The following is a 15728-nucleotide window of genomic DNA, read 5'->3' as shown; positions in this document are numbered from 1 at the left end:
AAAACTTAATATATATTTCATGAGTAAGAACTGTATTAAGTGTTATGCTAACTTACTATCAGAACTCTAATCAGAACTTTTTCTCTACATTTTGATGCTTGAGGTGACGTATTGCTTCTGTGACCTTGTATTGTCAATATTTTCAGTACTTGTGAATGCTAAAAAGGAATAACTGAGACTGCACTATTTATAACATATATAAAATAGCCGCCTGCTCTCATTGGCACAATGTTTTTTTTTCATTACCAGCAATGGATATTACTAGTTTTTGCCTATTTCTTACTTTGATTAGTTCTGATAGCTTTGATCTGCAGAATCTGTTTTAACCCTTCTCATTCAAAAATATAAAATAAATTACAAATAAATCCCAGAGGAACTAGCGTTGTAACTTTCGCTCCATTATAAAATGGTAAGGCTAAAGTCACAGAGATGGGTTGGAATACTTGGAATACTCTCTTTCTTCCTCTCTCTCTCTCTTTCTCTCTTTCTTTTCTTTCTTTCTTTTGGAGACGACTTTCACTCTTGTTGCCCAGGCTGGAATGCAATGGCGCGATCTCGGCTCACCTCAACCTCCGCCTCCTGGATTTAAGCTATTCTCCTGCCTCAGCCTCCCGAGTAGCTGGGATTACAGGCGCACACTGCCACACCAAGCTAATTTTGTATTTTTAGTAAAGACGGGGTTTCTCCATGTTGGTCAGGCTGGTCTCAAACTCCCGACATCATGTGATCTGCCCGTCTTGGCCTCCCAAAGTGCTGGGATTACAAGCATGAGCCACAGCGCCCAGCCTGGAATACTATTTCTAACTTAATTTTCTTGATGTGGAAAAAGTATGTTGTTAAGGGAGAAAAACTCATCTCCAAATGTCATGTGCACAATGGTAAACAATTGAATTTGCAAGTTTTAGGAAAATCTAGAAAGCACAATTCATTGACATCGAAGTAAGGTTTGTGAAACTGTCTTGATATGAAGAAATAAAGTTGTTATTGCTTCACAAGTTACAATTGCAAACAACTCAAAATCTGTGTTGCAAAGTGATATAAAAGTGACAAGAAAAACAATAGTGAAAAGAGGCAAAAGAAAACATATACAGTAAATATTAAAAAGTGAGCAAGTCCTAAACTATGTTCATTTGCATTAAGTTCCAAGGAATATAGTTAATTCACTCAGTTTCTGAATTTGTATTTTATTTTACTTATTATTATTATTATCATTATTATTTGAGATGGAGTCTCTCTCTGTTGCCCATGCTGAAGTGCAGTGGCATGATCTCAGCTCACTGCCATCTCCATCTCCCACTTCAAGCGAGTTCCGGCTGATTTTTGTAATTTTAGTAGATACCTGGTTTCACCGTGTTGGCCAGGCTGGTCTTGAACTCCTGACCTCAAGTGATCCACCTGCCTCAGCCTCCCAAACTGCTAGAATTACAAGCATGAGCCATCACACCCAGCCTGGTTTCTGAATTTTATGTAACAGAATATGGCAACAATTATTAATTGTTTTCACTGGAGAAAATGTAGTACTAATAAATCATATCATTGACATTTAAAAATGTTTTGGCATTTTACCTTCCATAACATGTAATTATATTTTTGATATCAACAACTAGTTACCAAATCTAAACCACCCTATAGTGAACAATTTGCTGCATCTAAATCTACAAATATGTTGTTTCATTCATCATTCTACATTACATTTTTAAAAGGCCAAAGTAATTGTTTTTACTCTCTTTTAGATCATTTAAAAATCTATTTTATATAATTTTAATAAATTTAATTTGTCCTTTCTATTTAATGTAGCATGTTTTCTCTACAAAATAGTAACTTATTTAGCATGTATAAAATATTAGCATATTATTGGAGCATATTTTATTTACAAAATAGTAACTTAAATGTTAAGGTATATCTCTTTAAATACCTCAGAAAATGAAGCTTATTATTTTTTATCTTCCAGAAAATTGCCTTTAAAGGAAGAAAATGGGAAAGAAGCTCTAAATCCAGAAACTATAGAAATTAAAGTGTCTAATGACATCATTCAATCAAAAGAAGATGACAGCAAAGCATAACAACACTATTACAGGGGCTTGAACAACACTACGAAGAGTATTTGGATTGCAGTGACCCTATGACCAAAACTATTCCATTGACCTTAATTTCTTGGGAAACTTCTAGCTTGGAATAGCTTGTACACATATACATATGATCAAATACTCCTGCCCATGGTCCATTTCCTTTTGTTATTGTTGTTGCTGTTGCTGTTGTTGCTAATTTTAAGAATTTCAATATCAAGACCTGACTGGCACCAACACTTTGGGTATTCAATTTGATTATATGACTGAAGTACTGGAATTCATTATATGGCTCAAGTGCTCTATTTATTAAGAACTATATTTAATACCACCAACAAATATAAGGGTTAAGGAAAAAAACGTGAGCTACATGTGTAAGAAGGCTCTGCATGTGTATGAGTCCTATTCTGGGCAAATAGATTCTTAAGGTGGCTTTCAACTTCAAGATGAAGGCACTTAATAACGGTTACTCATTTTATCAGGGGAATTTCAGGGAATATAGGCTTCAAAGAGCCAGTTTATCTTTAGCAGATATTAAAAATTGAAAACTTTGAAGAACTCATTTCAAGCTATGATTCGGTGCATTTTCAACATTGATTTTTGATAGACTGAAGTGCCAGATCAAAATTGTTACCCATTTGAAAGAATATTAGTTGTATATAAAATTAGATTAGAAAGACTTTCTAAATCTCTATCTCTTTATATATGTCCTATTCATTCACAATGGATTATACACAAAAAATGTATTGCAAGTGAAATAATATTGATTTCTGCCCTCAGCTTCAAATAAAGTAAATTGAAATGGGAACAATATCAATATGGTGTCTTGATATATTTATAAATATGTGATTATCATTTATTTTTAAACAACTTATCAAAAAAGTCTTTAGTGTTCAAATACTTCAAATCATATCCTCAGATATATTTTTAGCCCATGGTTTTATATAATCTTTGAGAACTAATTTTACCACTGTTATAGGTTCACCATTAAATGTAATTGGCTACTAGAAATTAAAATTTTAGGGTTGACTAAATTAAGAAGAAATTATTTAACATTCTAATGTGCCATGAAAGTGTAAATGATAAACAATTACACTTCCGCTATGTGTTCTATTCTGGATGTTCTAGCTAGAAGTCACTTTAAGATTTTGATAAACAAATTGGTTAAAGAAGTTCCTTAAATATTCGACACAAACCTTCTGATATCTTTTATTAGGGTTATACCAGAATAAAATGCTTCTTTACTTCCAAGCTATGCAAGCTCCCAGAGGTGAGAGAGTGACACATGATTTAACTTATATGTAAGGCTTAAAAAAGTATTTATGATTATAAACATTCATACCACTTGGGAGCAGGTTTACTAACCTTGAGAGCCAAAGGTTTCCTTAGGCCCTGTAACATTCAGAACCTTTGGTGTTTCAGCTCAAATAGTGACGGGATAGGGAATGTGTTCCAAAAGAATATCGGAGCAATTTTTAGCATTGCAGAAACCTGCTTTGGGCATGTCGCTCTGTAGAGATAACCTGATGATTATTAAATGTAAAATTAAGGCAACTCATGAATATTTTTATTTACGAAGTGCTTGAAACTGTCAGCCAAGGAGAGACAGCTAAGTAATTTTATATAATTCCTCACTTTTCTGGCTACAGCAGGACAGAATATGACCATCTTCATTTGAAGGCACCAAATCGTCGCGGTGTCTTTGCCATAAATTGCAGGGTTAAATGCAGGAATCTCTCCTTGCGTTCCTGTCTGGCATATTCTGAAGAAAAGAACAGAATTCTTGTGCCTACCTAAGAATTTGAGAAGTGTCTAAACAAACTAACCAGTTAGGTCATTTTAACTGACTTGGTTATCGAACTGGTCTTTGACGGATGTGACTGTTGTTATTTAGTTTGTTTGTCTGATCATCCAGTTTGCTTTATTTTGCTGTGTTTTATTTTGTCATTTGTTTTGTTTTGTACCAACGTACTAAAACTAGTCAAAATACTTGAATTAGTTTGTTTGTGCAAAGTGTACAAGCTTAGTAAAGTGTCCATGAAGCAATAGCCATGAATGATAATTATTTCTAAATAGGGCCACATGGTTTTAAACTAATGATGGTGAAAGAATTAGGATGACTGAGAAAGTCATTTCGCATGTTTACTATTGTTATATTTGTGCTTTACTTCAAGAGTGCAGAAATCATAATAAATAACAAACTATTTTTGTCTTTTCTCAATTTGACATTTCTGTTTCTCTCATTTATTTGGATTTTCCTTGTAAAGAAATTGACATATATTTCATATACATATATATATAGTCTATATATATATATGATGTTAAATTTCCTGCCACTCATGTGGAGTAATGATCTGAAATTAATAGATAATCTGAAGCTAATTATAGTCAGACTATTTCAAGTGCACTGTTTCAGTTGCCCGAGTGGTCCTTACCTCTTGTCCTTGAAATCCATGCCATGCTAAAGCACGGCAATACTGTGATAAAGTATTTTTTTTAATATTTCAATGGAATGCTCCAAATGATTTATAAGAATTTCAAAATAAAAGCTGGCTTGTAGTAAAATGTAAAATACGAGTAGAACTGAAATAACCTGTTTCATTCTCATTCTAGATTAAACATATACATATAACCGTATAAATGTTATTTTTATTGTCTGAGAGTACTCTTAAATATTAGTATGAAGTGTCAAAAAGAATTGACTGAATATAAGTACTGTTAAAATAATTTGAACCCTGTGATATTTTAAACCAAGAGGCAAAGATATCACCGAAAACTTGGTATTTCTTGATAAGTTAGGTGCAATTAGGCAGTGACAATCTATATTCAACAACATATAAGAGGAAGGAGTAATATCAGAATTTTAACATATATTTTGTTTTCAAAACTGGCACAAATTCATATGTCAACATATTTTACAATAATTGTCAAAGGAATTTAATTAAGAATTGTATTTTTAAAGATTTATTTATTATTTTTTGTGGGATAAGACATTGCCATTCTATTGATACTAACGTCTAACATTAATGTATTGTTTCTTGTTTTCTTTTATTTTTAATATTAATAACTATAAAAGCATTTTTCAAAGGCTATTAGATCCAGCACACTTCATATGGATCTTAGTCTTTGAATTAAATATTTATATAAATAGATTTTATTAATCAAATTATTTATTTGTGTGCCAATAATTAATTGTAACTTTATGATCATACCTATGTTTACGCTTATTTTAAATAATTAAGATGTATCTGTGCCTTTTAATTAGCATGACATTCTGCTTTATTAAAAGAAAAAACTACAATTAACGTCATTACTAGTATATTTTGCTTAGATTTGAGATACTCGAATGATGCTGTCTTATTTACAGTCAGTAAATAAGTTCAATTCAAACTATTTACCTTGAATATAAAATCTAGATATAATAAACTATACTGTATAATTTACTTTAATTCATGTCAAAATAGTTCTTTTTATACACACACATGAAATATTCTTAATTTGTTCTGTATTGTTTTTCTAAACAATAAATACATTTTAGATATTATTGAAATTAAACTTTGCCAGTTGTAAGACAAAGACAACAGATAACTTTTGAAAATCAAGCAAATTACTGTGGTGTTTCTTGGGTCTTCATTATTTCCATTTATATATATTTTATTTAGAATAATAAATCAACCTTTATTTTTTGGCAATAAGATTATCACAGATGAAAATATGTACAGCTCAAGTGGTAGAAATAATATTTTCCATTAGTTAATTTAGGAAATATTGGAATAGCATATTAGAATTATTTATGAGGTTCACAATGTTCCTTTTCACAGAAAATAAGATAAACATTTGACTTAAATCCCACATGAAGTTTTTTCATACTCATACTCATAATCATAATCACATAATGTTCTTATTCAACAAGCTTTGTATCTGGAAATATTTTTAACAATAAGTTTGCTAGCATTATTGATTTATCTTTAGAGAGAAAATATTTGCATTTCTTTATTAACCCCTTGAAGCATTAATACTTAGTCACTCACATTGAAATTGCATATGGATGTATCAACGTAGGCTAAAATTAAATTATGGATGTCACAGAAATGAAAAACTTCATCTTAAAAGGTAAAATTTTCAAGAAAGTATTTTATTCATGGACTTAATAATGTCTTAAGATGAAACAATTATATGTTCAAATGAGAAATTTATAAAAAGACCCACATATAGTAATCGCTGAACAAACATAATTTTCTTCCAGCTCCCATCCTTCCTTTTTGAAGAATTGAATTTACCCATGTAGATGCAGCTATTTAAAATTATACAAGAATGTTAAAAATGAATTATTTCCTCTCATATAAAGGCAAAGAATTTTATATTATATATAATGCTAAATATTTATTTGATAACACACCTAATATTCTTAGAAAAATAGTTTATTACTCACTTTAGGATTTTACCTATAACATAAATATATTATTTGATATTACCTCTTTAAATTTTCATTTTACACAATTTTTGAGATTCTGGCTACACACAACATTCAGAATTATTGCTCATGTAAATTTAAGTATTGCTACTTATTTTTTTCTTTTCTGAAATGAAAACATGTATCTTTTGGCATCTGTTTTCAGCCTCCCATGGAAGACAGTAAGCAGAACCATTACTGTTGGAGAATTTCAGATCACAACCCGACATAGGAGATTAGAGAAACAAAGAAATGAGTGGATCTAGAAAGGCAAACTGAGTTGCTATATTTGGAATAGCTAGAAAGGACCTGACTTTGAGAAGTGCTAGACCAGGGAATAGGACCATTGCTTGGATAAAAATTATGGCCCATTACACTGATGCAAAGGAGAAAACAGTGTAACACAGAGGACAAAGTTAACAAAGATAGAATCTATGATTTGATTTTGCAAATAGTTTTTTTAGAGAACAACATGCATACTATAAAATAAACAATACTATTAAGAACAAACCTATTTGTTCCAACTCTTAAAGAAATATTCATGGTTTAGCATTTGCCTCTAAACCCTGTTAGAAATATGTGGAGTTAGAAATAAAGGTTTTTTTTTTTTTTTAAAAAAAAAAAAAAAAAAAACATTTTTGGTATGTGAACTGTATGCTGTGCTCAGTATGTACTGAAACATATTATCTTTTATTTTCTTTAATTTATATATTCCATTCAAATTCTATATTCTTAAGTTAGCTATCACAACGTTTTCTTATTGTTTCAATATGATATGTCCCAATGAAATGCTGTATATATATGTCTAAACTGTAAAAATTATACTGCAAATGTTGAAGTTTTGTATTTATGAGAGACATTGAAAGTATGGCTTACAGTATATCAAACTTGTCACACTTTACCATTTGTATATTAATAGTAAAGATACTTTTACTTTAATAAAGTGTTGCATTTTATGTTTATTTTGAATAACATTTCTGCAGTGAGCAAGCTTATGGTTTTTCAGAGACCTCTGTGTTAAGAAACTTCCAAACATATATCTAGATATTCTAAAGAAGAGAATGCTTTCTGCTATCTTATCTCTCAATGGGTTACAATCTTTTGGTTTCTACCCTGAGCAGAGCACAGAGAATTAAATGAATAAACAGTTGGTTTAGAGCAGTGGTTCTCAAAATGTGACCCCCTACAGCAGCATTACCTGGGAACTTGTTTAAAATGTAAATTTCTAGACCTCACCAGAGACTCGATAAATCAGGAAGTTCTAGGAGAGGGCCATGGTAATTTGTGTTTCAATAAGAATTTCTGATGATTCTGATGCATTGCAAAATTTGAGATCCAATGGATTGGAGACACTTTTATTTTTTCATTTACCAAATTGTGTTGATCAATTTAAAAATGCTAGGCAACCAACTAAATATAGCCAGTTATGCTTTAACGCAATGTGTGCATTCCCCAACAGCATCATATTCTGCAAAATAATGCATTTAATAATCAAAATACTTGAAGGAAAAGTAAGTTTGGAACAAACCAGTCAAAATGTAAGCAATTGTGAAACCATAGCATCGACACAAGTAACAGCAAAAAACCATTCTGTAAAAGAAAGTATAAACGTTATTGAAACATATTGAGTGATAGTCCAGTATTAACTTCTGTTTCAAAGCTAATCATTTCACACATGATTTTACAAGTTGTTTTCATTGTTTTAAACTAGTACAAATGTGACTCATTCTTAAAAAATAAATTCTGAGTGCCAAGTTTTCACAACGGGACAATTTTCAATATATTTTCAATATAAGCTTAATACCTCAAAAATACATACACATATAGAATAAAAATAACATCAAACACATTGAGAAGTCAAGAAAAATATATATATTGTGCTTGATATTTCAGTATTCTGTGTATATTATAAAGACAATTAAAATAAAATACAAACTCTGCCACATGAAAGAGGCCAAAATTAAATCTCTGATGTATTTTGGAAATTGAGCAGGTAACCCTGGTAATATTTTAGATAATTTCTTCTAGTTGTTTTCTAACCCAAGGCATTGCCTAAATACAAATTCTCAATGAATAATGAACATATTTATCCTAAGTATTTATACAAGAAATAATGAACATATGGCCTCAGCATTTGAAATTTCTTTTTTAACATGAGTTTTTAATACACAAATGAAAATGTTCTCAAAATATAAATATTATTTTATATTTTATATGAGGTGTCATATATGTACTTATCTTTGGCATAAACTTGTTTTTAATAGAATGCATACATTTGTGTATTTTAACTTTTCTGGACAACTTAATGTCTTCCATAGATAGCCTTTTGCATTTTATTTTTTGGTAGAGTGGCCACTATAATAATATAAAATTTATTACATTTTAATTTAGGTTTTTATTCATATATGGTCTGTAAAGTCAGATATTTCTAGTATTTAGATGTCTTCATACTTGGAAAACAAGATTAACTTGATTATTTTAGTTCACATCAACCTTTCCAATTCCACCTCCAATTTCCACACTTCCTAATTCTCTCATCTTTCTTTCATTTGTGTCAATCATGACCAATGTCAGAAACTGACCTGAGAAGTTTGAGATGTATAAAGAAAAGGATACTTACACAAATCAGTCCAAAACATTTGTATACCATCACATCTGGAGATGAAGCCATTATCAATTATCTTGGAAGAGTCATTTGTGAAAATAGAGTTTTTGAAGGAAGTTGTGATTTTCTTTGTATTTGGAAGCATTGGCTGAAGAGAAGGAAATGGGCATCTCATTTGTAAGCACGGACACAGACTGAACCCGGATGCAGCACACACCCAGGGTTATTCAATGCTGTTTGAGGAGCTTTAGCACTAGGTTTGACTATGTGAAGGACCCCTACTAATTATAAGGGAAGCACTCTCTGAAAAGCATAAATAAAATTTTCACCAATTCAGAAACCAAGAGATCCACACATTTACTCACCAGAAAAAAAGATGGGAAAATAATTTCCCACATCTTTGCAACCAGGATGCAAAACTGGGATCCTTGGAGTAGTATGGAAAAACAGATGAGAACCCAGATATTGGAATTAGAATAAACCTAGGTTCACATCCCAATTGTATCACATATTACTAGCTCTGAATGTAATAGATTTAGATACAAATTTACACCTTTATTTCCTAATGTATAAAATTGTTGTCCTAAAGTGATTAATATTAATCTTCACAAGATGATTTAAGGATTTACTGAGATTGTATTTATGAAATTTTTCATACAATGTCTACCGCACAGAAAATACCAATACATAGTAGCCATGAGTATCTTTATATCTGTGATATTTCAATACTGATTCTCAGAGTAAGTTATGTTAGTTACCTATTACAGAATAATAAATTGAAATGTAGTAGTGACTTAAAACATTAACATTATATTTTTTTTATGAGTCACATTAAATCATAAGGGTAAGCACATAGTGGATGTGTTTGCATAGAGGCTGTAAACAAGGGCATAATGCACTTAACACAATTAATGTTACAATGTAGCTCAATATTCCTTGTGTCTCCTAATGTTTCACATTTTTCCACATGCTAAACTCACTCAAACCCTTCCTGAAACTTCCAATGTATATCATTGTGTTATCAGGATAAGATTTGAATTTCAGAATTTATTCAACTAAATTAATCCCAGGTGATCATAGCATCTCAGGGATTACAGTTGGGTTGAATTCTTCAGTGCAGAGTTCTGTCCACTAAAAAGATAATGTAACTCCTTCCAGAAAACTCTACAGATGATTATAAGGCAGGAGCAGGATATGACAATAGACACTACCATTCAAATAATAGAGAAGGAATTGGGGACATTTGACAGTTAAGTGTCTGTAGAAATTTTGAAATCCAGCCAGAAAAAAAAATTTCTAATTCCACCGCCCAATGCCCCCCATTATCAGCATAGGGTATTTTCCTTAATTAGGATATGATTCTATTCCGAGGGTTAGATAACTATATTGTTCTTCATATTGTTAGGGTCACTTTGAGATATTCCTACTTTTCTATAGGAAAGGGTACATGATTATAGCTGGGTAAATTTCTTGGCTTGTTTCTTGGTCAGATGTATTTACTGCCTAGAAATCTATTTACATTTAAACTTCTTAAGTCCCATTAAGTTCAAGCTGATGCAACTTTTTAGAAACAGTGTGAGTTCTAGATAGATCGATAGAAACACATATATAAACATGTATATATACATATATGTAAATGTATCAAATTATTGTCTACTACATTAGACAAGAACTACTCTTAGGAGTGTTTTCAAGATAGTTCCCTCTCTATGTGGGGCTGCCAAGGGGGATCTTATTATATGATTTCCTTTAAATTTTTAAAATCCCATTTATCCAGTTATAAAAGCCTATAAGGCACTGCCTTACATTCCCATGTGATCTAACAAAGGACATCCTTGATTTATTTACTTTTGTCCCCAAACTATGTTTTACTGACAATACCCAGATTTTGATCTTTGCCTCTATGACATTTATTACTTTTGAGAAACTTTTGACAGCTAGAGAGTGTGGGAAAGAGAGAACAAGTCTTTTGTAAGAAATAATCCTCCGAATGCTACTTGAAAATTGAGCATACATCTCTTTAGCACATATGTCTCCTGCAACACCCTATCATACTTGAGAAGAAAATAAGACAATTAGCACTTTGAATATGCTGCCTTGAAATCTCCTTAGTCACATTCACAAACTCATTAGGTACATTTTCGGTTTTCCAATTGATCATAGGCAACAATTTTCCCAAATATTCTGCAAACATGGTTTCCTTTGTCTCCAGTCCCTAATAGCAATTTTTTCATTTCTCAAAGAGACTTCACTAACAGTCTCCTTTCCTACATTTAGGCCTTTATCTCCCACACAATCACAAAGCCGATGACAGAAGTTATATCGTTTTGTTATAATAAGAGCCCACTTGCAGTTACCAGTTTCGGTTCCACTCATCTATGTCTGTATGTTAGCTTCCTCTTGCTACTGTAAGAAATTACAATGAAGTTAGTGGTTTTAAAAAGACCATAAATGTATTATTTTACAGTTCTAGAGGTCACCCTCTGATATGGATTTCACTGGGCTAAAATCAAAATGTCAGCAGTATTACATTACTTTAAAGGCTTCTAGAGTCTGCCTACATTCTTTGACTTATGATCCTCTTCCGTCTTCCAGGCCAGCAATTCCATTACTCTGAGCTCTGCTTTCATCAACACACCTCCTTCCCTGACTCAGACTCCCTGATTCCGTGTTTTCTTTTAAGGAGCTTTGTGATCACATTGAGTGTACCTTGATAGTCCAGCATAATCTCATAATCTCCCCTTCTCTTGTCCTTAGTCACACCTACAAAGTAATTTTGTTGGTGGTGGTGGTGGGTTTTTTGTTTGTTTGTTTTATTTTTATTAGTATTTTTTTTTTAACATGGAGTCTTGCTCCATAGCCCAGGCTGGAGTGCAGTGATGCAATCTCAGCCCACTGCAGCCTCCGCCTCCCAGGTTCAAATGATTCTCCTGCCTCAGGCTCCCAAGTAGGTGGTACTACAGATGTGCACCATCATGCCCAGCTAATTTTTGTATCTCTACTAGAGATGCAGTTTCACCACGTTGGCTAGGCTGGTCTCAAACTCCTGACCTCAGGTAACCCACCGTCCTCAGCCTCCCAAAGTGCTGGGACCACACACAGGAGCCACCATCCCTGGCCTTAAAAGTCATTTCATTCCATGTAAGATGATATATTTGCAATTTTCAGGAAATAGGACATCCTTTGGGGGACCATCATTTTGCCCTCCACAGTCTATGTAACAAACCACTGCAAAATATAATGACTAAAACAACCACATTTTATTTTATCTGATAATTTTTTGAATTGACTTGGGTTGATTTTATCTTTTTTTCCCCTACCTTCCTGGTGTGTTGAAGTCAGTCACTGCATTAATTGGGGTTCTTTAAAGGAAACCCCTACTGGTACTCACATATTGGCTGCCCATGGTTGAGAATTAAGCCTCTACTAAGATCCAGGTTTGGGCCAAAAACTGTTTCTCGATAGAAGAATAGTTACCTTCATATAATGCCAGGGTCTTGCTCTAAAGTCCTAAAAGCTCATGCTGTGATTCTCTTACAGAGTCCTGCCAAAGTGTCCAAAAAATATCCCTATCTGCCACTGACATTTCAAATACGGTTGAATCTGCTGGATCATATAGCCCATGTGGCCGAACAGCTTGTCCAGAGCCTGGACCTGTCTTCTTTTGTTCTAAGCCCTACACAAAACTAGCAGCTTTTGGGGGCACTATGTAAATGGACTGAAGTAACATACTAAAATGTGGAATGTGTTGCATTAACAATCTAGGGAAGCCCACTAGGTGTTGTGCCTCTTTACTTGTGGGAGAGACCAGATGCAACAACTCATTCATCACTTTAAAAGATAGACTTTAACATCAGTCCTCCCACTGGACCTCCACAAATTTGTTAGATAAAGGATTCTGGATTTTAGTAACATTTATTTCTCATCTTTAACATGTAAAATTCATATAAATAAGTCTGGAATACTGGCTATTTCTTTCTCACTAGATCCAATTAGTAAAATGTCATCAATGTAATGGGTCTGTGTGATATCTTGCAGAAGGAAAAGAGGATGAAGATCCCTGGAAGCCAAATTATGACATAGAGCTGGAGAGTTTATATACCCTGAGGTAAGAGAGTGAAGGTAAAGTTCTGGCTTTGCTAGCTGAAAATGAAATGCTTCTGGTGGATAGACTGTATTGGAGAAAAGGGCATTGGCTATATCAATAATTGCATATGAGATATCAAGGGATGTATTCATTTGCCCAAACAGTGAAATAAAAACTCCAATGGCATCTGCAATTTGAGTTACCACCTGTTTAAGCTTACGATAATCCACTGTCATTACTCAAGATTCAGGGGTCTTCCACAAAAGCCAAATAGGTGAGTTGAAAGATAATGTGGGAATTACCACCCCTACAATCTTTAAATCCTTGATGTTGGTACAAAACTCTGCAATTCGTCCAAGAATGTATTGCTTGTTACTTACTATTTTCCTAGGCAAAGGCAGTGATAATGGCTTTCACTTGGTCTTTCCCACCATAATAGCCCTAACTTTCAGAATAGACAAAATGCACGACTGGGAGTTTGACTTGCATTGTACTTCAGCCAGTCACTGGATAAGGTTTTGAGTTTGATATTCAGCAATTTCGGCCCTGTGACTACAGGAAATAATATTCTCCTTCTCGGTATACATTGAATCTCTTAAGTTGTTTACATGATGCTCAAACTGAGAATGCAACTGTCTCAGCTCATCTTTTATTCCCCTACTTTGCCCAGTGAAATTAGAAAGAACTAACCCACGTTATTATATTTGTTAGTTTTCCAAAAATGTTTGAAGGTGTCATATACAGTCATCCATCTCCTTACTTTTTGTATTTGGTTGATTAGTAGTATATATTACAGACAGTTTTCGTATCTCTATAAAGAGTTCATGACATGGACTGTCAGTGCTCTTTACACTACTGGAAATGGAGACATTCATATCTTTAAATTTAATTAGATTAGAAAGCTTATTCTGGAAACCCCAGTATAAATTTTAAAATTCATTCTTAAAATTATTTTCCTTTAGAACTTTTCTTGGTACCAAAGTTTGTGTTAGTCTGGGTTCCCAGATAAACTAATCCTTGAGTTACACTCTTCAGACTTTGCAATAGAGAAACATTACAAGAATCAGCTATACCATTGTAAGAGTATGCTTAATTACTGTATATTTAAGTGTAAAAAATAAAATATATATAATCTAAAAATATAAGAAAAAATTTTATAGAATATATTTTTGGACATTGCAATTTAGAGAGAATTCCTTAACCTCAAACAAAATTGATTTAGATAATCACCTACCTTGTTTTCACATCAAAATGATCAGAAACTTTCAAAACTTAATTCTTTAGCCAAAAAGATAGAAAATAAGTTAATTTTAAATAAAAGACAACCATGCTTAAGAGAAATGGCTACCTTGTTTAGTTTCTGTTATGTCTCCTACAATTGACAAAAAGCCATTTTTGTTAACTGAAATATGTATAAGCATATATATATATTTCTGACTGAAACACACATATTTCAATGTGTATTTGAAATACATGTATTTATAATATGTGTGTTGGAATACACATAATATTGAATGTGTGTTTGAAACATCCATACTGATTGAAATATATGCATTTATAATGTGTTTGAAATATACATACTTCACTGATTGAAATATACACATTTAAAATAATCCATGTTTCTTGAGGATTTCAAATTATTTAACAATATTCAGATCCTAAAATATTCTATATCTTATAAATTGAGAAACATTTATTATTTTTAATTGCACATTACTAGGTCAGTGAATAAACAAATTATGTTCGAAGAGCATACTTTGTAGGACTTGAATACATTTCAATAATCAGAATACAATCTATCTTGGCAAATGTTCCGTAGAAACTAGCACAGAACGTGTTTTTTGCTGCCGTTAGATTGAGTGTTCTATGAATGTTAATTATGTCACTGTGGATAATAATGCTCTTTATGTGTTCAATATCCTTACTAATTTCCTGTCTCATAGTTCTATCTACTATTCAGAGTGGTGTTAGTATCTGCAACTATAATAAAGAACTTTTCTAGTTCTCCTTGCAGTTATATCACTTTTTCCTTATTTTACTTGAAGTTCATTATCAGATATAGAAATGTTTCAGATTGTTATGGCCTCTTGATGAATCAGCTCCTTTATTACAATGAAAAGATTGTATTTATTTTAGATAAAATGCTGTGCTTTAAAATTTACTTTATATGTGATATTACAATAGCCACTGTAACAGTTACCAACAATAGAAATGAACTATTGCTATGAACAATATAAATGATCCTCAAAATTATTTTTCCACGTGAAAAAAGCCAGAGACAAAAGACGATATGTTTTATGATTCCATTTATTAAACATACACACCCACACTACACACACACACAAAAAAAAACATTTCTAGAAAAGTCAAACTAACACAAAATAAAATAAAGACTCTCAGTAATTTTCTGGGCATGGGGAAAATGGGATGTGGTAGGAGAGAGAGATTTGAAAGTGCTACAAAACAACTTGGGGATAATAGATATACTCCTTATCTTGATCGTTTTGTTACTTTCAG

The 15728-nt window shown here is 32.3% G+C and overlaps 1 protein-coding gene across 4 annotated transcripts in view; it reads left to right on the top strand.

Moving 5' to 3' along the window:
- The window catches only part of NCAM2 (neural cell adhesion molecule 2), a 506280-nt gene extending 498822 nt beyond the window's left edge, over window positions 1–7458 (top strand). For 3 of the 4 annotated variants that reach the window (XM_023227524.3, XM_026446625.2, XM_026446624.2), the window contains one exon: window positions 1952–7458. In XM_023227524.3, coding sequence (XP_023083292.2) covers window positions 1952–2063 — 112 coding nt within the window. In that variant the 3' untranslated portion in view covers window positions 2064–7458. The remainder of the gene's footprint in view (window positions 1–1951) is intronic. The other variant, XM_026446626.2, reaches the window with a different exon arrangement.
- The last annotated feature ends 8270 nt before the right edge of the window (window positions 7459–15728 follow it).

The sequence above is a fragment of the Piliocolobus tephrosceles genome, chromosome 19, assembly GCF_002776525.5.
Source record: "Piliocolobus tephrosceles isolate RC106 chromosome 19, ASM277652v3, whole genome shotgun sequence".
NCBI classification, from domain to species: Eukaryota; Metazoa; Chordata; class Mammalia; order Primates; family Cercopithecidae; genus Piliocolobus; species Piliocolobus tephrosceles.
Note: the sequence above shows the minus strand (reverse complement) of the source record. Positions and strands in the feature narration are given on the sequence as shown.